The sequence below is a fragment of the Vulpes vulpes genome, chromosome 14 (genome assembly GCF_048418805.1).
Source record: "Vulpes vulpes isolate BD-2025 chromosome 14, VulVul3, whole genome shotgun sequence".
In the NCBI taxonomy this organism is placed as follows: domain Eukaryota; kingdom Metazoa; phylum Chordata; class Mammalia; order Carnivora; family Canidae; genus Vulpes; species Vulpes vulpes.
Genome location: NC_132793.1, coordinates 82,920,705 through 82,948,645, shown reverse-complemented (window position 1 = coordinate 82,948,645; position 27,941 = coordinate 82,920,705). Strand labels below are relative to the sequence as shown.

Genomic DNA, 27,941 nt, shown 5'->3' with positions numbered 1-27,941 from the left:
TCCATTTTTCTACTTACTGTGTTTAAAGGAACTGCTAGAAATTAAAACATTAATTTATATTCATTTGTATTTTCTGAAATATTTATATAAGAGTCATATGGTTTCCACAGAATGTGATGAACAGATTTTATATAATCGACATTCATGATTGATGTCAGCAGGGTTTTAGGTCACAATCATTAAACCTCATTCCTAATTTTATAAAGTCTGTTTTAACTGTAAAAGTCTGACTCTATGATCAAAAATTTTTAATTAAATATTAAGATTACCTCTCTCCATTTTCCAGAATTTCAAAACCTAGTATTCTAAATAGCCGTAGGAGGTGCCAATGGTTTAATGTTAGAGGGAGAGTACACAATTAAATCATTTGAATTTGTGTCCAATACAGTCACTCCATATGCCTTCTCCCTGGTGCCAGAGGGCTGACATGAACCATACAGCAGCAAGTCCACTCTCCACCAGCCTACTGTGATCAGTCTAGGATGTGGCTGTGACATTCCAAAATCCTTTATCACTGCCCAAACCCACATCAGTATGTACAGAGGCTTTCAGGGAACACAGCTCTGCAGAAATTAAACTTCAAAGCAGAAAACTAGAAATGGAAGGAAATTCTCTACAAGTGGAGAGAGATGTGATTTAAATAGTAGAAAACATAATAAATTATCTTTTTATTGGGAAAAAAAGAAACTGAATTTTACCCCTATAAAAACACAAAGATACATTTTCCCAATTCAAAGTTCATTATTTGGTGCAGAAAAGAGATCCTCCTCTCTGTACAGTGCTTTGTCATTATAATTCTACATTATATTATAGCAAGCACAGCTCTGTGTGCACATAGGGCACACACACGCCACATATCAGGTCTTTTAGGCATCTATGTATAAATACATATTCTTTCAACATCCCCCCTTTAGCCATAAATAACCTCACTTATTTCCCGTGTATTCAGAGTTCATCCAAGAATCAAGAATAGAAAAGGTCTTTTGAGGATATTCAAGGAGAATTCATTCCCAAATTATAAAAGACAAATGAGTAACCACAAACACGAAACTCCCAACATTTGAGTTACTTGGGTAAATCACACCATACTCACAGCTATTGCCACAGACTCCACTAATTCTAGAAGCTATTTCTGGATGCTCTTTTCAGTTGATGTACAAAACTCTAAATTCAAGAACACTCAAAAGGCAACTGTCAGAAAGGGCTCCTTTTAACCTGATTCCTCTTCCCAGGGTCTCAAGGTACAGTTTCAGAGTTTCTGTCTATAATGACAGTATCATCCTCTGACAAAACTGTGACAAAGCCCACCACAGTAGAAACTTTTGTTCAAGACAAATCATTACCTTATTTAAAAGTTCTCTGTCATATACTTTGATAATACCTATTATTTCCAATTGGTTGTATGTCATACTGTTGCAATCTGAACACTTTCAAAAAAAGAATTCACCATTCAGTAGAAATGACCTTGAGAAAATAATTCTTGAGTTTCTCTCTGCATCCCATCCTTAAGCCAGCTGGACCTTCCACAGAAGGAAGGGTTAAGCAACTGCAGCTTCGAGGTGAACTATGATGCGAATAAAATACATGTTTATAAGTTTTCCAAAACTAAGGATCCTGTCTAGAATAATGAAGCTTAAGAGATATTTTTCTACCTATCTCTATGTTCCTAATGTATTCATTTTTATGAATGCCCCATTATTTTTAAAGAGATAAACGAAATTTACAGGTATTCAAAAGGAAAATAAATAAGGGAAATTATCTTCCTTTAGATGCAACTTCTGTGTTCCTGAAGCCTTTAAAATATAGGTAGAGCAAGCCCTCACTCATTAGTAAAAGAAGGTTTAAAACCAGCCTCTTTCAGAGGGGGCGTTATGATCACACAATGAGAAATGAGTGAAGTAGAGAAACAGCTGCCAGGGTGCAGCTCCCCCATCCCTCCCCATGACCCCCTGCCCTGCCCCACACCCCTGGCTCAGCTCCCAGCTGCAAAGCAGCCAGCCACTCTGGACCTGGAGACTTGTCCTCTGACAAAGTTTTAGATAAGGCTGATCTCCCTGTTCCTCCCATCATCAATCACTGCATGCATCTGATTTGACCAAAAGGGGCACAGCCCAGAACAAAGGCCTTATCAATGGGCTGAACTGGCCAGGAGTAATCCCCCAAATGCAGCGAGAAAGTGGTACCTTTGTGTGCATGGCGGACAATCACCAAGTAAAACATCGGCTCCCACCCCCCTCCGCCAGTGCTTCTCCTCAGCCATGAGATACACTAGCAGGCAACTCCTTAACCTGACTGCCAAAGGTCAGTGTGAACAAAGGACGCATGCTATGGATAACCATAAAGGCAGATGGAGATAAAATAGTTGACTGAACGGCAATCAAGATCAATGGCTTCAAAATCAACAAGTCACCATGGACCATTCTACGTTTGTGCATCAGAGGCCACCATGGGAATGCAGCTGTAGTGACCGGGCCTGACCTCCTCCAGCAGTGTCCCCTCAGCCTCCAGCACTGCTTCCCACACTACACTGCAGGCCCACAGCAGTGCCCAGGCAGCCAGCAAGCAGGGCTGCCTCTAGATTCAAAAGGAATCTCAAACTCAAAGATAAATAGTGGGGTAATAGCCAAGCAAGAGAGCATAGAGGAGCACATGACACTGTCTCTGTTGATAGCAACTCCTCCAAGTTGAGTGTGTGTCCTGGTCCATAGGAAAAGGGGGACCAGGGAGGGGTAGAGACAAGTGTGGTAAGTAAACATGTGGCTGGAAATCCTGGATGCTTGTCCATTGGCAGTGTCATCTCCAGTTAAAGGGCTAGAGCAACCTTCTTTAGAGTTCATGAGACCAACACAAAAACTAACAATAGGAAAATGACCCCATACACAATTCATGGTGCCCTAATAACCATCCCTCACTGTACCATCCTAGATACAGACCTTGAAAAGGATATCCAAATTAAATTCATGCAAAAAGTTACCATAAATGTAAATCACAAGATACTCAAGCATTTATTTGCACAGAGCCATGGTCACAGCAGTATTGTTCACAACAGCCAAAAGATGAAAGCAACCCAAGTGTCCATCGCCATAAGGATGAGTAAATAAAATGGGATATGTACACATCCCCAAATATTTTTCAGCCTCAAAAAGGAAGGGAATACTGACCCATGCTACAACATGAATGAAACTTGAGGACATTATGCGAAGCTTGTAAGCCAGTCACAAAAGGACAAATACTACATGAATAACTTCACGCATATGAGGTATCTAAAAGTACCTCAAAATCATGGAGACAGAAAGTACAATAGTGGTTGTCAAGGGTTGGGGAAGGGAATTGGGACTTAAGTGTTCAATGGGTACAGAGTTTCACTTTGAGAATATGAAAAAGTTTTAGAGACAGGTGGTGGTGATGGCTGCAAGCAATGTGAATATAATTAATGCCACAGAGTTGTAAGCTTAAAGGCAGTTATGATGGCAAATGTCATATATACTTGACCATAGTAAAAAAAATCCAAAATTTTAAGGCATATGAGAAAGGCACACTCAAAGGCAGGAGGCTGGTGTGCCTGTGCAGCCCAGCTCAGGCTGCCCAGTGTGAAGTCACAAGCCCATGCTGGCTTACCACCTGTACCAGCAGTCACCCACAAAGGTCCAGAAAGTGAACCTAGTCAGATACCCAGCACCTCACAGTTCTTGACCACCAGAACCAACCCCACTGCACAAAAGTAAGGACTGTCCCTTTGTGCACATGGTGGTGCCTATAGCTTTTCAAAACTTCATAAGTAATCTCAGATAAAAGGGAAATCAAAAGAATGAATTGGGCTGACATACAACTGAAACTATACAATGTTCTTTCAGTGGTCTGAGATGATTTTACAACATAAAGCTACTTGAAGATGTTCCAGGGCAACGGTCCCTGAAGAAGTGGACACACGCAAAAAAATACACCATCACTGGGTTGCAAAAATATCACAACTTTGATTTATAATTGATATTCCTCTCTAATTGATTTATTAACTAATAAATATTTACTAATGTATTTATTTACTCATTCAATCCTGTACTGAATGCCTATGATTTATACATAAATAAACACACATTAAGTGCACATGCATAAGTACATTTTACTGACAGGGGTGTGAGATCAAAAAAGATTGAAGATCACCACTAACACCAAGGAAATACAAACGATTTTAAAAACATATTATGAGCAGCTATACGCCAATAAATTAGGCAATCTAGAAGAAATAGACGCATTTCTGGAAAACCACAAACTACCAAAACTGGAACAGGAAGAAATAGAAAACTTGAACAGGCCAATAACCAGGGAGGAAATTGAAGCAGTCATCAAAAACCTCCCAAGACACAAAAGTCCAGAGCCAGATGGCTTCCCTGGGGAATTCTATCAAACGTTTAAAGAAGAAATAATACCTATTCTACTAAAGCTGTTCACCAAAATAGAAAGAGATGGAGTACTTCCAAACTCGTTCTATGAGGTCAGCATCACCTTAATTCCAAAACCAGACAAAGACCCCACCAAAAAGGAGAATTATAGACCAATATACCTGATGAACATGGATGCAAACATTCTGAACAAGATACTAGCCAATAGGATCCAACAGTGCATTAAGAAGATTATTCAAAGTGACCAAATGGGATTTACCCTGGGATGCAAGGCTGGTTCAACACTTGTAAAGCAATCAATGTGATTGACCACATCAGCAAGAGAAAACACAAGAACCATATGATCCTCTCAATAGATGCAGAGAAAGCATTTGACAAATACAGCATCCATTCCTGATCAAAACTCTTCAAAGTGTAGGGATAGAGGGAACATTCCTAAGCATCTGAAATTGATCTTTGAAAAGCCCACAGCAAATATCAATCTCAATGGGGAAACACTGGGAGCCATTCCCCTAAGATCAGAAACAAGACAGGGATGTCCACTCTCACCACTGCTATTCAACATAGTACTAGAAGCCCTAGCCTCAGCAATTAGGCAACAAAAAGAAACAAAAGGCATTCAAATTGGCAAAGAAGAAGTCAAACTCTCCCTCTTTGCCAATGACATGCTACCTTACATAGAAAACCCAAAAGCCTCCACCCCAAGATTGCTAGAACTCATACAGCAATTTGGCAGTGTGGCAGGATACAAAATCAATGCCCAGAAGTCAGTGGCATTTCTATACACTAACAATGAGACTGAAGAAAGAGAAATTAAGGAGTCAATCCCATTTACAATTGCACCCAAAAGCATGATACCTAGGAATAAACCTAACCAAAGAGGTAAAGGATCTATACTCTATAAACTACAGAACACTTCTGAAAGAAATAGAGAAAGACACAAAGAGATGGAAAAATATTCCATGCTCATGGATTGGAAGAATTAATATTGTGAAAATGTCAATGTTACCCAGGGCAACTGACATTTAATGCAATCCCTATCAAAATACCATGGACTTTCTTCAGAGAGTAGGAACAAATTATCTTAAGATTTGTGTGGAATCAGAAAAGACCCCGAATAGCCAGGGGAATATTAAAAAAGAAAACCATAGCTGGGAGCATCACAATGCCAGATTTCAGGTTGTACTACAAAGCTGTAGTCATCAAGACAGTGTGGTTCTGGCACAAAAACAGACACACAGATCCATGGAACAGAATAGAAAACCAGAAGTGGACCCTCAACTTTATGGCCAACTAATATTCGACAAAGGAGGAAAGACTATTCACTGGAAGAAAGACAGTCTCTTCAATAAATGGTGCTGGGAAAATTGGACATCCACATGCAGAAGAATGAAACTAGACCACTCTCTTTCACCATACACAAAGATAAACTCAAAATGGATTAAAGATCTAAATGTGAGACAAGAGTCCATCAAAATCCTAGAGGAGAACACAGGCAACACCCTTTTTGAACTTGGCCACAGCAACTTCTTGCAAGATACATCCATGAAGGCAAGAGAAACAAAAGCAAAAATGAACTATTGGGACTTCATCAAGATAAGAAGCTTTTGCACAGCAAAAGAAACAACCTACAGAATGGGAGAAGACATTTGCAAATAACGTATCAGATAAAGGGCTAGTTTCCAAGATCTATAAAGAACATATTAAACTCAACAGCAAAGAAACAATCCAATCATGAAATGGACAAAAGACATGAACAGAAATCTCACAGAGGAAGACATAGACATGGCCAGCAAGCACATAAGAAAATGCTCTGCATCACTGGCCATCAGGAAAATACAAATCAAAACCACAATGAGATACCGCCTCACACCAGTCAGAATGGGGAACATTAACAAGGCAGGAAACCACCAATGTTGGAGAGGATGCGGAGAAAAGGGAACCCTCTTGCACTGTTGGTGGGAATGTGAACTGGTGCAGCCACTCTGGAAAACTGTGTGGAGGTTCCTCAAAGAGTTAAAAATAGATCTGCCCTACGACCCAGCAATTGCACTGCTGGGCATTTACCCCAAAGATATAGATGCAAGGAAATGCCGGGACACCTGCACCCTGATGTTTATAGCAGCAATGTCCACAGTAGCCAAACTGTGGAAGGAGCCTCGGTGTCCATCGAAAGATGAATGGATAAAGAAGATGTGGTTTATGTATACAATGGAATATTACTCTGCCATTAGAAATGACAAATACCCACCATTTGCTTCAACGTGGATGGAACTGGAGGGTATTATGCTGAGTGAAATGAGTCAATCAGAGAAGGACAAACATTATATGGTGTCATTCATTTGGGGAATATAAAAAATAGTGAAAGGGAATAAAGGGGAAAGGAGAAAAAAGAGTGGGAAATATCAGAAAGGGAGACAGAACATGAGAGACTCCTACTCTGGGAAACAAACAGGGGTGGTGGAAAGGGAGGTGGGCAGGGGGTGGGGATGACTGGGTGATGGGATCTGAGGGGGGCACTTGATGGGATGAGCACTTGGTGTTATGCTATATGTTGGCAAACTGAACTCCAATTTAAAAAAAAAAAAAAGATTGAAGATGACTCATATGATCCAGTTACAGTAAAAAGACTGTCTATAACATTTAATTTTTTCTAAAAAGGATATATGCAGCCTCTTTGTCATTTACCCTTGGTAAATTCTGGTTTCTGTCATGTTATCAGGATAATTATCTGGTTTGAGACACTTTCTCAAGAGCCTGAAATATTTAAACAACTGGATCCCATCTACACACAAATCCAAGTTGAAGATGGCCCTGGATGATCATGCAGGGTAGTGCATGACAAGTAGGTGGTCAGCGGCCCTGGGTAACATCACCTGGGATCCCAGAGCCCATGGGCCACCTCTCCACTCTCCAGTTTTGGACCTTCTGACCAAGCTGAGCTGAGGCCTCTCTTCAGCCACCACTTCCAGAGAGGGTCAATGAAGAATTTACAAGGCTAGCCAGGAACTTCACCGTACAAGTTCTTTAAAATTCTGAAAGCATACCATACTAGAGAAATGCATAATGTTTAATTATTAAATATTTCAACTGGAAAATAATAAACACCTCTTTTCCAACATATCATGTCTTTGTGATCCCACTAAGTAAAGTGAGATCCTCATGTATTCTCAGCTAATTCAAATAGTTACAGATGTTTTTAACTGATACTATATAACTCAATAGTAACACACCAAAAACTGTAGTTAAAGCACTTGGTATTTGTTATATCCTCCCAGGAACACTAATGTATTCAATTCCTAGAGCTGATGTTAAAAATTACAACTCAGTGGCTTAAACCAACACAAATGTGTTATTGTCTAGTTCTGGAAGTCAGGAAGTCAGACATGAGTCTCATGGGAATAAAACCAAGGTTTCTGCAGGACAGTGCTCCTCCTGGAGGATGCAAGAGAAAGTCTGTTGCTCTGACTTTTCAGCTTCTCCAGGCCATTTACATTCCTCAAGTTGTGGCTCTTCTATCTTTGAAGCCAGAGAGAATTCCTGAGCCCTTCTCACACTGCATCTTTTTCTGCCTTCTTTTCTTCTACATTAAGGACTTGTGATTCAACTAAGAACTAAGATAATGTCCCCATCTCAGGGTCAGTTCATTAGCAACTGCCCTCACATCACACCAACCTTAATACCTCTGTACCATGTAACTTAATAGTCTCTGGTTCTGGGGACCAGGATCTCTAGGGGGCCATTATTCTAACACAGGCATTCATCGTGCCATGACCCATATATCATGATTAGTTCACTCACTCATCTATATATTCAGTCAAAGATGCTGAGGCCCTGCTCTGGAACAATAACCACAGAGACAGTGAAAACTGGCTGGTCCCAGAGTGGACCAGAGAGCAGGACAGAGCAGTATGTCTGTAGAAACAGTTGGAACAGAAGAAGGGCAGTAATACCCAGGGTACAGAGGGAGGACTTCTGCTCCCAGCATAGATGGCAGCAGGAGAGAGCAGTCATCAGGAGTCAGAGAAAAAGGCCTAGAGATGGGGTGAGGGTGGCAGAGTGCAGAGGGGCTGGGCTACAGGTGTCCCAGGATCCCATGCACAGAGGTCCAGGGCTGTACCCCACCATGTAGTGGCATGACCTCCAGGCTTACTGGTAGGTTCCAACATTCAAAGAAAAATAAATGACATATTTATAACCCAAAAAATACAGCTCTAGTGACAATGAGGAAGGAGAACCAGAAGTGAGGCACCGACAAAGGCAGCAGTAGATAGGACAAGTAAAGTCAAGCACACAAGGAGGGTGAAAAAGGCCTGAGGGAAGCAGCTTCTTGGGATATGTCTTAAAATGAAGGGTATATTATTATTCAGGTATGGTGAGGCCAACAGATCAGGAGATGACTGCCATTAAAAATACAGTCATTCACAGTTCCAAGAGGAAGAGGCATGCAACACAGGGAAGCACTTGGGCCCATCAGGACAAGGGGAAAATGTGAGCAAGACTCTTTACTGTGGTTTCCATTGGAAGGAAAGGTAGGGTAAGCAGGCTTAGCAACAACTTCAGTGAGCTGTGGTACACAGGGGCTGCCCCTAGCTGTCTGGCACCCGCACCACCACCCCTCACCCCCCCCCACCCCCGCCTAGCCCCCGGCCATTGCGGGCAGGGAGATGGTGGTCCTGAGGACAACAGTCTAATAAAGAAGTATTTGGAGTGTAGGCTCTGGATTGGTTGGTTTGCATATGAAAGGTGCACTCACAGACAAGTCCTTGGCCTTCACTAGGAACTGGCTGGTCCTGGGAGGGGTTGTAAACCACCAGGATCTATAGGGCCCCAGATGTCAAAGCCTCAAATACAGACAATGAAAAGACAAAGTTAACACAGGATTGAAAAATCAGGGACTGATTTAAGACGTTACTGTACACACTTGTTGGAACAGAGCCAGGAATCACAGACACTATGCTCCCTCCACCCAGCCCCACAGACTTACTATGAGGGAATCCCCATTATATCCCCTACACACTTCACAGAGCAGTTAAGAGGATGTGAAACCAAAAGGAAAAAAGAAACTAAGACCATAAGCAGGGGGGTTCACAGTGATCAACAGTGAGTCTAAACAGAACCCATGAAGAAGTTCCTATCTATGGGGCTGCTGCCACAGTACTGGGACCCAATTCGGGTCCTCATCTCTGTATGAAAGAGCACCAGGGGCCTCTGCAAGCTTGGCATCCCAGCCACAACATGGTGTAACACTCACCGTGCTGTTACAGAAGGCAACGCAGCAACCAGATTTCAGTGTAATGAATCAAACTTTCCATCCCACTTAAAGGCAACGATTTTCTTTCCAAAAAAAGAAAAATTGTAAATGGAAAATGTTACAATGCAAGTCACAATGCCAGTGAAGTGCCAGGAAAAGTCGCACACATCTGATTTGACTAAAGTCTGTCCTGGCAAAATGAACAAAGAAAAGAATGAGGGTGATAACAATTACAATATGGAAAGGTACCACCTAGGCTTCTACCAACTAGCCGTGAGGAACAAGACAAAACTAATATTAGGCAATTTAATAAAAGTGCTCTTTTTTAGAAAATAAATAAATGCCATGTGTATCTTGAGACGGCAGAACATCTGTGGGGAACATTTCTGGCCCTTATTTGTCATTTATAGAAGACACTCTGAAATATATCACTTGGACTTATGTTTTAAAATGGTTTGCTTGTTCTGAGAGAGACAAAAGCTGAAAGCATCCCAAGAGGAACCACTGTCTCCCTCCTGATAACACTCAACTTCCTGCGTTGCCTTTTTGTCTCAGATTGTCCTGAGTTTTTGGAGTCAATACATTTCCTGAGCCACTGTGCAATGAAGATGACAGAGAGAGAGAGAGAGAGAGGACAGATTTTGTAACTGAAATGAGAATGATGTCCAACATGGCAGAGGGCTGGGGGAGAGGCCCTATCTGCATCTCTGCCCAAGCACAGAACAAGGTTATGCCAACATCCTCAGAATAAGTCCCAGGGCCCCCTCTTTTACCCACTCACCTCTTGAGAGAACTGGAACGTCTAGATGAAACCCAGATTATGGGTGCCACCCAAATGAGATGAGGCTGCTGGAACAAGAAGTCTGGGTGGCACAGATGTGGTGCCACTGAGCATCCACCACATGCACCTCCCTATCCACAGCTGACATACTATATATACCACCAAGAGTCCCAAGGTCACATTTTGACGAAGTATGCAAACAGGAACCAAAAACAGACCCTCCTGAACTTGATTTTTTAAAAAACTGCTACTAGAAATACACAAAAACAAAGGGTGGGATAGAAGAGTAGTAAGAAGTGAGAACAAAGAGCTCAGCTAGACTGTCTGGTGACAGCTGCATTTCCTTCCATTTCATTAACCCCTCAGCTACTGGATTCCTTTGGGGGCAGCAGGTTCCATTCATAAAAGCACTGGTGGGGAGAGAAGAACAACAGGAAGAGAAGTGGGAGAAATGGGATTCTCAGGGGTGCTCCAGAGCTTTGGGATGGACAGCTTTATAAGACCCAGACTACCCCTCGTCTCACACCCTGGGGCCTTCCTAGGAAAGTCCTACAGTTCCTGAAAGAGGCAAACCTGATGGGCAAGAAAAACTAAAGCAGATTCCCACACTGATCTTACGTCTTGACTGTTCTGAGATCACAGATCATGGATTAGTATGCCTGGGAAGCACTTGTCCGAGGAGTCCTGTAGGGTATATCTCTGGAGGAAGCAAGTCCTGGCAGCTCTAGGTTTGTTTTCCTTTTGAAAACCAAAGACTTACTTTAGGATTTTTTTAAATTTTTACAACAGTTGATTAAACAAAAATGAGAATTTCAAAGACATCGTTAAATGGATCAATGAATTTAACTTATTTGATACATTTATAAAAGGGTTATTGCCAAATATTTAATGTACTACATCACACTGCTTTCTAAGAAACAAAAATGCCTTAATTTTGCTATTTCCCTGTAGTGCTTTTCCAGTGAAGTGTATTTCTAAGAAGATACTTGAGCCAACCAAGGGTACCCCTGGATTATCAAGGGTTCATGAAGGTAGCAATGGGAGTCCACTGCTCCCATTATTTCAGTATTTCAAAATGCTTTTCCAAAACTGTCCACTTACCTATGGTGAAACCACACAGGCTAAATGACACTTAAAGTTCGTTGTTTGGGCTGGCAGTACATCTACTTCAGTGTAATTAACAATGTTAAGAAAGATTTTGACCAAAAGCTCTGAACAATAATAGAAATAATAGTAGTAGTAATAATCATAATAATGAGCTTCTTCAAACACTTACCTGCCTGCCTGGCATTGCTTCAGCCTTTTTTGAGCATCATGTCACTTAGTCCTCCCTTCTATTTAAATGAGGGCACTGGGCTGAAGAGAGATGCAGCCTGCTCAGCATCTAAGTGTTGGCAAGGGTTCAACCTCATTGAAGGGGTTTTAATTGTCCCTGATTGGCTTAAAATGGGCAAAAGAATGTGTTATTACCTAATGAAAATAGTTTTGTAGGCAAAATATTTCAAACTATAATATACTCAGGGGAAAAATAACCACAGAGTGTATATCCAGGGCAATGCATACAAACTGTACTCTGGGAAAATGCAAAACAAGCAAACATGGAAAACCAAGCTAAGAGTATTCTAAAAAAAAATCAAAATCAAAATAGCCTTTCCATTTTTAACTGCCAGTTCCTTCGACGTACTATACATAGCAAGGTTAAGAGTTGTACAAATAAGTACATTGGGCTCCCCTGCTTCAGGAATTCAGCAGATAGGGACCACCCACTGTGAAGGGCAGGACCCCAATGTCACACAGACCTTTCTGAATCTTCTCAAGTCAAGTAATCCAGAAACATGGATAAGTGCTTTCTTTCAAAGTCTTCCCAAAATCCTTTTTTTTTTTTTAAGGTTTTATTTGAGAGAAAGAGAAAGAGGGAGAGGGTATGAGCACAGGCAGATAGAGTGGCAAGCAGAGGGGAGAGGAGAAGCAGACTCCCCACTGAGCAGAGACCCTGATGTGGGGCTAAATACCAGGACCCCAGGATAATGACCTGAGCCAAAGGCAGATGCTTAAGCAACTAAGTCACCCAGGTGCCCCCAAAATGCTTTTCAATGAGGGCCTAAATGGCCTTGGTGGCAGGGCAGTTTTTTATGGGGTGGGACTGTCCAGAGCAAAGCAAGTAGATCAGATACCATGCAGCAGCCTGGCCATGAACACCAAGCACCAAGCACGAGGAAGACCAGCAATCATTGTGATAACTAAGTATTTGCAAGCACACCTGGAGGCAGTCCTGCTCCCAGACAGGAGATATCTGACCCCTTCCAGAAAAGGCAGGCTGAGTTCGAAGTAACTCACAAAGTCCCAACCTCAGAACAATGTTGTAATGGGAGCTGAGCTGGACCTTCTCTGTGGGTAAAGCCCAATACCCAGAGTATTCACTGACTCTGTCAGTTACCGTCCAGCTCTATGTTTTGGCTCAGGTCACGTCAGCAGCCAGGAGATCCAGCCCTGCCCCAAGCTCTGCTCTGGCGGCAGCATCAGCTGGAATCTCTCTCTGCCCCTCCCCAACTCATGTGGGACTGCCTGCGCTCTAAAGTAAATAAATCTTAAAAAAAAAAAAAAAAAAAAGAATCAGCAGCAATAGTTCCACATCACATGGCTGCCTGAAGGTGATATACCAGTTAATGCAAAAAAGATAAGTATATTTTTTCATAACTGTTTCTTTTCCTATGTGGACTTAAAAGATAATTACTTATTGATATGAATTATGTCCTATGTGTTGGCTAATTGCATTTAAATAAAGTTTTTAAAAAAGACAATTCCATATAGCAGTAATTATAAATCTGTGTTGATAGACTTACGATGTGTAAAGGCACAAATTTATAGGATAGTAATAGCACAAAGGAGAAAGAAAAAATAGAATTATACTGAATGAATTTTTTTTTCTTTTTTTTTTTTAATAAATTTATCTTTTATTGGTGTTCAATTTGCCAACATATAGAATAACACCCTGGGTGACGGGCACTGAGGGGGGCACTGAATGAATTTTCTGTTGGGCTGGCGAGACTGGGGACCTCAAAACGGCCAACCCCAGGCCAGCACCCTCCCAATAACGCAGCCTTGCCGCCCTACCCTAATTTAGCTTACAAGACCTGTAACCCTTGCCCTAATCGGAATGCCGCCCAGCCCCCATCTTCTTGCCAAAACCCTTTATAGACCCCCCAGCGGTGTGCCTGGGAGCAACTTCCCTGCCCGGGACTTCCCTGCTCTCTCCCTCCCCTACCGGCCATGGAACCACACCGGCTGAGATCACGTCCCATTAAAAGCTTGTTTGACCAACTTTTGCCTGGCTTCTCTATTCCATTTCACTACCAATTGGATTAAACCTGACATTTTCTAAACACAATGGAAATTGTTAGTATTAATGTGAACTACATTATTTTAAATTAAGATACTATCTGCAATCTCTACAGCACCATTACAAAAATAACTAAGAACATCAATTAGTAAAAGAAACAACAAGGAATTAAAATGGTACACTAGAAAATACTGAAAGGCGGCAATGATGGCAGTCTATGGAAGAGAAACATGCAAGACATATAGAAAACACACAGCAGATTGGAAGACATAAATCCTACCTTATCAGTAATTACATTAAATGTTAATAAAATACTATGACAAAAGGCAAAAATTGGCAGAATAAATTTTTCAAAATACAAAATTCAACCATATGCCATCTACAAGACAAACATTTTAGATTCAAAGACAAAAATATGTTGAAAGTTAAAGGATGAGAAAAGATAGACCATGGAAACTGTAACCAAGAGAGCTTAAGTAGCTATATTAATTTTAGACAAAACAGATTTTTAAAATAAGAATTGGTAGAGACAAAAATGCATTTTATAATAATAAAAAGGTTAATTCATCAGTGAGACAAACATTTTAAACAGCTATGCAGGGGTGCCTGGGTGTCTCAGTGGTTGAGCGTCTGCCTTCAGCTTAGGGCATGATCCTGGAGTCCTGAGTTTGAGTCCCGCATCGGGCTCCCTGCATAAAGCCTGCTTCTCCCACTGCCTGTGTCTCTGCTTCTCTCCGTGTTTCTCATGAATAAATAAACCAATCGTAAAAAAAAAAAGATATGTATCTAACAGAGCCCCAAAATGCATGAAGCGAAAGCTAACAGAAATAAAAGATTTGGTAAGACTTGGGAAACTTCCAACACCCCACTTTCAATAATGACTAAAACATCAGTCAGAAGATCAACAAGGAAATAGAAAATGTAAACATTTTAAATCAACTAGACCTAACAAATATCTCTAGAACACTTTATACAACAGAATACACATTTTTCTCAAGCACACATGGAACATTTTCCAGGATAGATCATGAAACAAGCCTCAACAAATTTAAAGGATTGACATCACACAGAGTATTTCAATCTGATGAAATTAGAAATCACTAACAGAAGGAAATTTGAAAAATTCACAAACATGTAAAAATTAATAAGACATTACTAAATTACTACATTACTAAATAACCAGGAATTCAAGGAAGAAGTCACCAGGGAAACTGGAAAATACTTTGAGACAAAAAAATATGAAAAAAGAATACAACCAATCTTATGAGATGCAACTAAAATAGTTTCTACAGGGAAATGTGTAGCTGTTAATACCTTTATTAACAAAGAAAAAGGGCAGCCTGAGTGGCTCAGCGGTTTAGTGCCACCTTCAGCCCAAGGAGTGATCCTGGAGACCTGGGATCGAGTCCCACATCAGGCTCCCTGCATGGAGCCTGCTTCTCCCTCTGCCTGTGTCTCTGCCTCAGTCTCTCTCTCTATCTCTATCTCTCTCTCTGTTTCTCATTAATAAATAAGTAAAATCTTTAAAAACAAAGAAAAAATTACTCAGAAAATAACCTAATCTTCTACCTCAATAACTATAAAAGAGAGATCAAACTAAGCCTAAGGCACAGAATGAAGGAAATAATAAAGATTAGAGCAGAAATAAATGAAATAGAGAATAGGAAAACAATAGAGAAAAATCAATACAAAGAAACTTGGTTCTTTGACAAGATCAACAGAATTAGATAATCGTTAGCTAGAACAAGCAAGCAAATAAGAACATTCACATTGTTAAAATCAGTAATAGAAGATGATACATCATTACCAACCTTACAAATATAAAAAGAATTAGAAGATATTATTATGAACAAGTATATGACAACAAATAAGATAATTTAGATGAAACAGACAAGTCCTAGGACAATAAGAAAATACCACGACTGACTCAAAAACAAATAGAACATCTGAATGGACCCACAAGTATTGAGATTGAACTAGTGATTTTAAAACTCCACAAAGAAAAGCCTAGATTGAAGTTCTCCTCAGTGTTGAATTCTTCCAAACATTTAGTGAAGAACACCAACTTTCCACAAACTCTTCTAAAACTGAGAATAGTAGGAACACCCCTAAATCATTCTATGATGCCAGGATAGTGTTTTCTTTAGAACAAAACCAAAGAGAGATATATACACACATCCCAATATCCCATATAAATACAAATGCAAAAAGCTTCAGCAAATTCTACTAAACTGAATCCAGTAAACTATAAAGAAGATTATACACCATGACTACACAGGATTGACCATGACTACATAGGATGGATCCCAGGAAGGAAAAATTTAGTTTCACATCTGAAAATCAATGTAATAATTATATCAATTTAATGAAGGACAAAAGCCAGATGATCATTTCAGATAAGAAAAAGCATTTAACAAGATCTAACACTCTTTCTTGATTTAAAAAAAAAAAGTTCAGCAAAGTATGAAGAGAACTTCCTCATCCTGATAAAGGCATTTATACAAAAGCTGAAGGTAGCATCATATTTCATGGTGAAAGACTAAATGTTTCCCTCTCAGATCAGGAACAAGACATGACAGTATAGAGAAATTTTTCACAAATCCACAAAGCAAGTACTAGCCCTAATAAATGAGTTATGCAATATGCAATATAACTGACCTACAATAATGCATTAAAGGAAAAACTGTTTAGATCTGAATAAAGAATAAAATCAATAGTTTTGTGGTAATGTTAACTTCTTAGTTTTGACCACTGTAATACAGTCAAGTAAAATGTTAAAATTAGAAGAGGATAGGTGAGGGATATACAGAAATTCTACACTATTTTTGCAACTTTTCTGCAAATTATTTCAAAATAAAAAGGTTAAAAATTTTAGAAAGCCAACTGGTTCCCACCAGAAGATGCTAGAGATGCAAATCAAACATTTCTCTCTTTTTCCTGATTTGTACCACTGGGAACTTAGGTAGTAGATGAGGGGAAGGGTCTTTTTATAAAAGTATTACCAATAGTAAACTAGACCATCAACATTTGGCATCTACCAACAAATTAATAGATGGAGGCCATGATCATCAAATGGCTGCTAATATCCATCAGAAAAACAGGGGCAAAGAAACATTATGTTCCTCTTGATGGAAGTACACAGCAACATCTATGAATATGGTTTTGACCAAAAAAAACAAAAAAACAAAATGAAAAGAAAGTCAAATCTGTACCTGAGGGAGTTCTGATAAAGCATCCAGACCAATCTACCACTAAACAGGAATTACCGCAGAACCGAACATGTACATGATGCCACAGAAAAGTAATTGGCAATATTCAGGCCATGGGAAACTCTACAGTATAAATAACTCAGTTTCTTCAAAATAATTGCAAGAAGAAAATGATCAAGAGAAATGGAGTTTGAGAGGGGGACATCTACAGATTAAAGGAGACCTACCAGCCAATCACAGTAAGACTTTATTTGGATCTGATTGAAACATACAGATCAAAAGAAATATGTATGGCATTTATGAAACAAATGAAAATCTGAACACAGATTAGGTACTTAATAAGGACTTAGTATCAATTCAGGTATAGTAATGACACTGCAGTTTAGTTTTAAAGAGTCATTGCTTTTCTAAAGATAAATAGTGAAACATTTACAGAAGAAATATCTGGGATGTACTTCAAAATAAAAGGGAGAGGCAAGTAGGTAGGATAAAACACTGATGAAACATGAGCTGCTAACTGCTGAAACCTCATGAGGGTACATTATATGTGTACTTCTCCATATGTGTGAATAGAATGAAATTAGAATCTGTAACAGAAAGAAATTTGGAAAATGCACAAATATGTGGAAATTAAGTAAGACATTCCTAAATATCTAATGGGTCAAAAAAAAAAAAACTCATAGAGGAAGTTAGGAAGTACTTTGAGATGAATAAAATTTTCAACAGTTTTTTAAAAAAAGAGGCCTACTTCTGGGGGTAGAGGTTTCAAACACAAAAATAACTGCAAAAGTGAAGTCAGAGCAGGAGGACTATGGTTTCAAACCATGGTACTGCTGCCTCCTAAAGGAGACCTTAGGCATACAAAGTCTCAGTTTCCCCCATCTGAGAAATGGGGATATAAAAAGTAATGGGACTGTTGGGAGGATAAGATGGAATTATGGCCTCAGTTTCCCCATCTTTGAAAAAAATGGAAATGTGAAAATATGACTGGTGTTAGGTTAAGACAGAATTAACCTTAACTTAGGTTAAGACAGAGTCCTGGGATTGAATCCCGCATCAGGCTCCCCGCCACTTGCCTCCTATCAACAAGTAAAGAAGAACTGCCCCATGCCTACCTTCTGAGGGCAACCAAATTTTTAGGAAAAGAAAGGTTCTTTTTCTACAATTTGACAACCATGAGCCCAGTCACATGTAAAACATGACAGGTATCAAAAGAAAAATAACTTCTAAAAGCCATATGAATGTCAATGTCCAAATATAATTCCTCAAGTGTTGTCCTGCCTAGCATACCTGAGAGACAGCCCTGCTTAAAGAGGTCATGCATTATTCGGGCATATTCCTGTCTCCTGGATCTGGTCTTGGTATCTCTGCTTTTGCAAATCTTTGACTCCAACTAAGACAAAGTCGCTATGCTTCTAGGGAAAAGATGTCTCTGCTGCTGACAAGGAAGAGATGCAACTCCCCAGGAAAGGGAAGGATGAAGAGGAGAGGAGAGGAGAGGAGAGGAGAGGAGAGGAGAGGAGAGGAGAGGAGAGGAGAGGAGAGGAGAGGAGGAGAGGAGAGACCAGATAAATGAAGAGAAAACAAAAGGAGAACTTTGCTGGGTGTCATTTCAGGCTCTTCTGAAAAAACAAATCATGAAGTCCAGGGTAAGCCAGTTGGACAGATAACCCCAGTGAGCTGGGGAAAAGAAGTGAGAATCAAAGGAAAGGGAACAAAGTTTGAGCAATTCCAAGATAAGTAAGCATTAGAGCACCTCCTGACTATCTGTTTTCCCAAAGGAGGATGGAAAGACACCAACCCACCACACTCAAATCCATGTACAAAGCCCAAATGATTCTGGGAAAAGTCATCTCAGATTATTTCCTGCAGAAATACTGTTTCCACCATCTAGGAGACAGATATTGGAAGGTGTCCGTAAGAGTCTACTTGAATTATTACAAAGAGAATGGAGACAAAAGGAAAACAAAATGACACCCTGACCCAGTCAAGGCATGGGGCAGAGGGAGGGAGGGCCAGAGGACAAGAGCACCAGGAGGGGTATCTGGCCTGGGGCCAGCACCTCACTTGACAAGTTAGGAAACACTGTGCAATAAGGCAGGGGCCTTGGGTAGCACCCTTACCTCAAGCTGCACCCTTATTAGGCAGGGGGTGAGGTTTGTTTGTTTTAACAGTGTTATCCACTTGCCCCTATGGTTGAAGAGGAGGATGAGAGCACTTTCTTCTATGCATGGTCTCTGCTTCCTCCCTTTGCCTCTTCTGGGCTACATCCCTTTCTAAGGAGTCTTCAACTTTTTCATCAATGTCCTTCTCTGATAACTATTCTCTGCTTTTCTGCCACCAGCCCTCTCCAGGCCGACTCTGTGTTCCCATCCCCTCACCTCTTCCAGCCCCATCAGCCTTCACCCTGCAACCACCTACCCCCCCTCTTAGCCCAAGCCCCTGATGACACCAACCTTGTCCCAGCTGGCTGCTCAATAAGCCCCCTTTCTTTTCACCTGGTGCCCCAAGGGAGATGACTTCTCTAGCCAGCCTCTGCTAGCACCAAGGAGTCTGCATGACCATGAAGGGCTTCCCACACCCACTCCAACCCACCAGACCATGACTAAATGATGCTCAAACTGACCAATCCCACCAGCTGGGAGGCCACTGACAGGACCTGACCCCCCAGGATCACCCACCTCTCTCTCATCCCACTGGGCATGGCTCAGGAGGATCTTCCTAAATGCCAACAATCTGAAATCCATAAGAGGATGCAATTGGCTCAGGACATGGAAGCAGAGGACTGCTTCACAAACTTCATGTGTAAACAAAGCCATGCTGTAGATGCCAGCTCTCCCACCTGCACAGGCTCAACAGTTCAGGGGTGAGAAAGGAGAGCCTGGGAAACTGCATTTCTAACAAGTCTGATGGAGATTCTCATAAAGAAGAGACCCAAAGACTATGTTACTGAGGGAAACATAAATAATGGCGTAAATAATTGACGCATTTTCAGTTGTAGTCAGAACACAAAGAGATGTCCAAGGAATGCCAGAGACAGTGTCAGTAGGTAACGCTTCCCCAACTAAAGTTTGCTCATACTCTGATTTACATATGCTTTGACTACGTTTACACCCCTCTGCACATCAACCAGAGCAATGGCACAGCCCAAAACAGAACTTGACTTCCCACTGTCTCTGCAGTAACCAAAGACACTGAACAAATTTTGGTTTGACATAAAATAAGTCATCTCCTGGACTTCTCTGGCCCAATGCCAGCCCCCTGAGGTCCTGGGCTGCAAGCACACACCTTGCCCCCACAAACAGGTTATGCCCTGGTTGTAGTCTCAGGCTGCCCTGACCCTATCCCATGCCCTACCACCACCACCATGTTCCCTCCACTGTAACATCTGCCCTTCACACCCACATCCTTCCTAATCCTCACTCATGCCCTCCTCTGGAAAGCCTCTCCTGAACTACATCCTGCATCCCTAGGCTAGGAGCCCTGCCCAGGTCTCCCACCCATGGACACATCCTGTAGTGTAATCACTCCCCGCAGTAAGCTCTAGGTGAGACCCAGCCTCCTCCTTTTCTATCCCAGGGTCTAGCTAGGGCCTGGCAGAGTGAGGAGCAAATCAGGGCACTGGTTTGAGTTGATGGACAGGAGTTTCAAGGCAGCTACACACAGCCTGGAATGCAATGGGTACACAAGTCTCTCACCATTTTCAGAGGATGGGGGAGGGCTGAGAAATGCATACCACTCAGAGCTCAATCCTGAAAACATCAATCTCAGACCCTCTGGGCTTGGAGGATTTTGACATGGCTTCTGAACACCCCTGTCATACCTACGCATAAGCACCTGGGACCTTCCTAAAGAGAGGACCCCTTCTCTCCCGCAGAAAAGCATTCAACTTGGGAGCTGGGAGATATTTAGGAACTCCTGAAAGCATCATTATCCCTGAGGACCTGCCCCTAGGGCTGTACTGATTATTTAAGAATCTCAGTCTGGTCAGGATGGAAGGTGAGAACACAGATAGATAGGTATGGTCCAAGGGGAAGGTGAATGCTTCAAAATCCCATGAAACCTTCCAAGGTCAAGTAAAGAGAACCACTTTTGGGTCCCACTCTATTTTCTCATCTGCATGTTGGGGGTGATAATTGTTTTAAGGGTCAATTGACTTAATGGGTTAAAAACACTTTATCAATTAAAAATTATACTATATTTCCTGAGGCCCAAGTATTTCTGAAAAGGAGGCTGCAGGAGCTACTGGCTCAGTGATAACAGGAAGGGGTATGAGTGTAAAGACTTAAACCTGCTGGAGTCCCACCAATTATGTCATACAGAAGGCAGATATACAGCTTTCCAAAGTCCTCACACTAGGGACAGAGGACGTTTGTGAAATAGGTGCCTCCTCCATTCTTGGCCTCAGGCTTCTTGTGAACAGGAGCCAGGAAATTCCACGGCCCTGTCCACTGACATCATGCTTGCTGACTGGACAGTGGGCACCCCTTGAGAGCAAGAGGGCAGCATTACTCAAAGTATGAGCCATTTTATAAGCATCACCTCCGTGCTAATTAAATACTCAGATTCCTGGGTCCAATCCCAGAAGAGCTTGGTCAGAAACACTGGCCATGGAGCCTGAGAGTTATTTTTAACAAGCTCCTCAAGTGAGGTTTATATAAATTTAAGAACCTCAAGCACCAGTAATGTTGGAAAAGCTGTAGAGCTGAAAAAAAAAAAAAAAACTGGGTTGAATTTGAATACCACTACACAGCAGCTGTGTGGCCATGAGCAAGTTACTTAACCTTTGTGAACCTCAGTTTACTCATTTGTAAAATAAGTATGAAGCACAACCAGTGTTGCTGGAAGAGTGAGAAATAATACTCTGCATCTACGTTATCCCAAGAGGTAGGAATAACCATGACCCTCATCTTTTAAGGAAACAATCTGCCACTGTGAACATAAGGGGTTTCCTGGAAGCCTCTCACATGCAATCGAAGCTGGACAAGATCATGTCTTTAACACAGAGGCCCACATCAGCCCCCTACAGCAGGAGTCGAGCAAGGTGAACAGTTAGGAAAGCTGGGCTGAGCTCTGGAGAGAAGCCAAGCCCACCTGTCCTCCTGAGAGGTTCCACCTGAAGGGCTCAGGTACTAGATGCTGTTCCAAGACTGCTCTGCAGCCAAATGGCTTTTTGGGGGGTGAGGAGTCTAAATGGAAAAAGAGCATTCCCCCGCGCGGAGAGTCCAAAACTCTGGGGAGGAGCCGGGAGAGAGGAAGTGCCCAATGTGATGACATTCCCTTGTACCAAGCATGGGCAGGGCTCGAAAACCCCTGAAAGCCTCCGTTTTCCATTTGGAAATTGGGGTTGATTTTTAGAAAATTAACATTAAACAGTCAACTATGGGATGGCACCCAGTTGGGTGCCCTGTTCCAAACTCACATCAGTGGATGGACATTGCTACTACCACCCCTGCTTTTCTATATGTCTGTGCTGGTCACACCAAAACTTGGTGACAATTTCACTGTGGTCCCAAAACAAGAAAGGGGTTATCTAAGCTTGAGCTTTATATACCTGTGTTGGTAGTTAAACTTGTTAAACAACCCGTCCCAGAAAGCCTGGCCAAAAACTGAAGCTGGGACTTCAAACCAGAGATCAGGGCATGGATTTCCCTCCTTTTTCTCAAAAGGCGGGGGCGCTGGGGATGAGGCTGCTGGATTCCAGCCCTGGACCGTGCCGGTGTGGACGCGGCATCCGAACGGCAGGCAGGGGCAGGGCACCCCCCGCGCGCCCAGCCCGAGGTGTCCAGCCTCCTGCGCCCCGGGCGCGCCGGCCAGGGCCTCCCCCCCCCACCCCCACCCCCCGGGCCGCCGCCTGGGCCGCCCCGCCCGGTGCCACCGCTCACCGCGCCCGGCGCCGGGCTCCCGGGGCGCCGCGGCCCCGCTCACCTGCTGAAGACAAGGCAGCCCAGGTGGTTGATTTCGTGGTCTGAGCGGTGGCGGCTGTAGTCCTCCCACAGGTCCTTGAAGGCCGTGACCGCCAGAATGAAGAGCACGGGCGCCAGCGCCAGGCCGGGCTGGAAGGCGTTCACCGCCGGCACGAAGTTGAGCAGCGCGATGAAGACGAAGTACACGTTGGCCAGGCGGTGGAACTGTTCGAACAGGTTCTTGGGCAGGAAGGACAGAAGGGTGTACTTGGTGGTCTTGAGCCGGTTGTCGGCCAGGCGCTGGGCGCCCCCGCGCCGCCGCCGCCGCGCACCCTTGGCCGCGCCCGCCGCGGGGTCCTCGACGCCCGGGGGCGGCAGCAGGTTGGAGCGCACCACGCGCGCCCTGCCGTCCCCGCGCCGCCGCCGCCGCCGCCGGCCGGGGCACCCGCGCTCCTCGGCCGCCGCTGGCTCCCGCTGCATGGCCGCTGTCGCCGCGCCCGGCTGCTCCGCCGCTCTTGCCCGCCCGCGCCAGCCTCCTAGGTGATCATCGCCGGCCGCTCGGGCGCGGGGGCGCGGGCTCCCCGCCTGCGGGACGCAAGGAGCCGGCGGTCAGCGCGCGCCCCGCCCCGCCCCGCTCCGCCGCGCTCCGCCCCGCCCCGCCCCGCCCCGCTCGCCCCCGCCCCCTTCCCGCTCGGCCCCGCCAGCCCGCGGTGCCGCGGTCGGGGCGCCGGGGGCCGGCGGGGCGGGGCGCCAGCACCCCTAGTCCTCCCGCGCGCCGGGCGGTGGCCGTGGCCGCGCCCCGGCTGGGGATCCGCGGACTGCGGGGAACGTAAAAAGCCGGAGCTGCAAACTTTAAAGCAGTTTGGTTTCGTTTCTAGAAGCCCCAGTTGGTTCCAGAACGCGGCCGACGCGCCCCGGCACCGTGGGGGGGGGGGGGAGGGGGGGGGCTGCGGAGTTTGAGAGAACAGGCTCCGCAGCCGGCAGCGGGCAGGCCCCCTGGCTCGCTCTGCCGCTCGGGCCCCGACGGGGACGCGGGCCAGGAAACCGGCAGGGAGCCCTCTCCTGCGACCGGCTGGCCTCAAAATCCAGATGAGTCACACCAGTGCTATGACTTTTGTACCTCACTTGCCAAGGGTATCTGCTTTTAGAGAGAGCCCAAGAGGTCGGGATTCTGGGCCGCCTGGGTGGCTCAGCGGTGGAGCATCTGTTTTTGGCTCAGGGCGTGACCCCACGGTTCCAGGACCGGGCTCCCCGCGAGGAGCCTGCTTCTCCCTCTGCCTGCGTCTCTACCTCTCTCTCTCTCTCTCTTTCTCTCTGTGTATTTCTCGTGAACAAATAAATAAAATCTAAAAAAAAAAAAAAAAGTCGGGATTCTGTTGCCTTGAAACCCTTCCCTCCTGTCCCTGTCAACCTCCACCTACTTTCAGATTCACTTTTTGGGTAACTAGACTTTGTCCTTTCCCTAATTATCGCTGCCTTTCCTTACTTCCCTAAAAGGGCTTCTTTTCTCCTCTTTTCTTTTCTTTCTTTTTTTCTTTTCTTTCTTTTCTTTTCCTTCTTTTCTATTCTATCTTTTAATTGAAATGAGGAATATTTCGTGGTGGCAAAGGCAGACTTTGGTTTGAGGCATTTTTCCTTTCCTCTCTGGTAAAACCTCAGAGACAAAATACCCCTGTGTGTTGCAGTTCTGAGGTGGCCTAGGCGAAGCTGTGACAGGAAATTGTAGGTGGTGACTGGAAGGGGAGGAGAGGACCAGAATTGCAGAAGTGTCTTTTGGGACAAAGGGCTCTCCTCAGTATTCATGGGGAGTCCGAGAGAGTTGCATATGAATGGCGGGGGCGGGAGAATGCTGGGTATGGCAAAAGGTAATGAGGAGTTCCTACTTCTGCAAGTAACACTCTCCACCAGACATGCACAGATGTAACACGGTGGCCTTCTCCTTTGGAAGCACAGAGAAAAGCAGCAGAGATTTCTTGCCAGGGAGACTCTGGCTGAGGATTTGGGCAAGAAGAGCCCTTATGGGGACTGTCTTGATTCTGGGAGTTACTGGCTTCCTGCAGGCCAGGGCCTCCTTTCTCTTCTTGCCCTGGGATATTCAGTCATTTCCCACCAGACCACCTCAGCCCTGGATTGTCCCTTTTGTGCCTGCTACAGGTCACTTCCATAGCTTTGCTCAAATCACTTACGCCTTCCCCATGACACTCACTCACCTCCTGTACTCTGGGGCTCACACCCCATCCAGCCATGCCAGGGTCTCATGTCTCTACGGGGAGCCTTGCCACAGACCACAATATTTGTCAGAATCCAGTAAGAAGGGTAGAGTGACAGATACTAAGAAAATATTGTATGCCATATATCAAGCCTCTTCCCCTCGCCATTCCTAGGGGTAGAATATTAATGTGTAGAGGCCTGGGTCAGAGAAAGATTTGGCTAAAGAACTTGCATTTTCAGGGAAAGAAGTTAGGTCTCACGATGAACCAATGGCATCCCAAATTGGGTATTAACAGCAAGTGAAGGACCACAGCTTCCCTGGTTTCCAATAACTAAGACCCCATGGACCCTCCTTTCTTTTCCTCCATCATCTAACCTAAATGAGGCCCCAGAGCCTACTGGCTCCATGTCTATGGATGTCCATGTCTAGATGCTGCCATCCCTACAGGTATCCTCAGTGTGGCCCGAGTGTCTCTGGGTGGGTCTCCCTGACTCCCAGTCTCCTTGCTTCAACCAGTCCACATATTGCCAAAGTGGTTCCTTGACCTACTGGACCCCTTCATTTCTTTACCCTGGAGCTTACCGGAGTCCCCTGTTGCTTACAAGGTCAAATGCTGACTCCTCAGGCAGAGGTCCCTTGAGGCCCTCAGGGGAACTGGCACCAATTTACTAATTTAACTCCACCCTCCCTACTCCTGGCCCAGCCCCAGGACAAGAGGTCTCCTTACCCTTCTCAGAACAGACCTTGCTCATTCCCATCTACATTCCACTATAAGGTTCCAAGATTCCATGAGTCACACTGCTCCTGAAGCCTAGAATCTTCCCCCACCTGCTTTTCACCAATCCAAATTCAATATTTCCACTAAGACCTCATTCACCTGGCCTCCAAGGAGGTTTCCACACTGCATGATCCATTGAACCTCATGAAATTACTTCTGTTCTGATATATACCCAGTGATATATAAACCTCCCTGCGATTGGTCTGCTGGGATTTTGAGCTTGGATGTCTTCTGCCAGTTAAACTCGTAGACGCAACGGCCTGGCCCAGGGCCAAGCTTGGATGAACTCTGGGCTGGCAGTCTGCACCGCTGAGCTCTGACAAGGCTGTGCTGCTGGGCCCTGGGCAAGTCACTTTAATTGTCCTCCTTCAGTAAATACTTATTCTTCACCCACTATGTGCCCGGCACTATACTAGGCACTGAGAACTGACTTGAAAGTCAGATCTGTTGATGACAACAGATAATTCTCATGGATCTAACATTCTAGTAGGAAGAGACTGTGATATTGTGATTTATAACAATACATATATATTTGGTCTCTGTCCCTACTTCTGGCACAGAGCTCCTAAACCCTTAGAATTTCCTAAGCAATGAATGCTGAAGTTGTGTTGATATTGATAACAAACCCTTTTCAGCCACACCTGAGTTTATGTTAATAAAGTGACTTTTAGAAAACAGTTTAGATAGGGGCTGGTTGCCAGGGGATCCAACCACGTGATTAAAGAGAATTTTCAGCCCCACTCCACTCATCTCCAGGGAGGGGAGAGGAGCTGGATAGAGGTTGAATCAGTTGCCAATGAACAATGTTTTAATGAGTCTATGTAATGATGCCTCCCTAAAAACCTGAAAGGATGGGGTTTGGAGAGTTTCCAGGTTTGTGAACATTGGAGGTTCAGGGAAAATGGCGCTCCCAGATAGGGTATGGAAGCTCCATGCCCTTTCCCCATATTTGCGCTATGCATCTCATCTATCTGCCTATTCCTGAGTTATACCATTTTATAATAAACTGGGAATCTGGTAAGTAAAATGTTTCTTTGAGTTCTGTGAGCCACTGCAGCAACCTAATTAAACCCAAGGACGGGGGTGTTGAAACGTCTGATCTATATAGCTGGCTGGTCAGAAGCACAGGTGATCATCTGAACTCATGACTAGCATCTGAAATGTATGTGTGTGTATGTGTTGGGAGGTAGTCTTGCAGGATTGAGCCCTTAACTGTGAGATCTGACACTGCTTACAAGAAGTCTCAGAATTAGGTTGAATTATAGGACAACTGACTGGTGTCAAAGAATTGCTTGGTGGTGTGGGGGAAAACCTGACAGAATCAGCATCCCTTAACATTGGCAGTATCTAAACAAGACACTCTCAGAACACCATTAAGTGCTCAGGAATGCTATGTTCTCTGAAGGATGTTCCAAAAAGAAGGACACAGGAAATGGAGTGGCACGGGGAAACCATCAGGGAGGGGTGTGCCTGAGCTACTGTAGCCAGGGCTTTTAGAGGGAACCTCCCAGGGCAATCCTCAGCAGAGGCTAAGTAAACAAGTTACAGAGATGTCTTGGTGAAGAACAAGCAAGTACAGGACAGTATCAAATTCCAGGCCCAGTGAGATGATCCAGGTGTCTCAAGCCAAGTGGGAGAATAGAGATGTAGCAGAGAGTGGGCTCATGTAGGGCCTAAAGACTCACAGTAAGGATTTTGGCTTTTAGTTGAGACAGAAGGGAACCTTTGGAGCGCTTTGAGCACAGGAGTCATGTGACTGAACTCAGGTTTTCAAAGATTATCAGTTGCTGATGAATAGAATGAAGATGGACTGGGTCAGTAGCAAGGAGATATCGTAAGAGGCCATTACAATAATCCTGGAAAGAAAGGTTGTGATTCCTGTGGGTGTGGCCATGGTGCAGAGTAGGCATGGCCATGTTAAAGCAGGCATGATATGCTGTTGAACTGGGTATGGGGTATGAAAGAAGCAGCAGAGGAGGGCCCAAGCAATTGATAACTTGAGTTGCTGAGGCTGGACGACAATGGGAGGGTCATGCCAAGGATGGTCACCAGGCCCCAGGA

At 44.0% G+C, this 27,941-nt stretch overlaps 1 protein-coding gene across 2 annotated transcripts in view; it reads right to left on the bottom strand.

Annotated features, from left to right (window-relative positions):
- ATP10A (ATPase phospholipid transporting 10A (putative)) overlaps positions 1 to 23,481 on the bottom strand; it is a 186,460-nt gene extending 162,979 nt beyond the window's left edge. Inside the window, exon 1 of one of the 2 annotated variants that reach the window (XM_072737030.1) lies at positions 22,913 to 23,481. In XM_072737030.1, coding sequence (XP_072593131.1) covers positions 22,913 to 23,370 — 458 coding nt within the window. In that variant the 5' untranslated portion in view covers positions 23,371 to 23,481. The remainder of the gene's footprint in view (positions 1 to 22,912) is intronic. The other variant, XM_025982272.2, reaches the window with a different exon arrangement.
- Between the last annotated feature and the right edge of the window lie 4,460 nt (positions 23,482 to 27,941).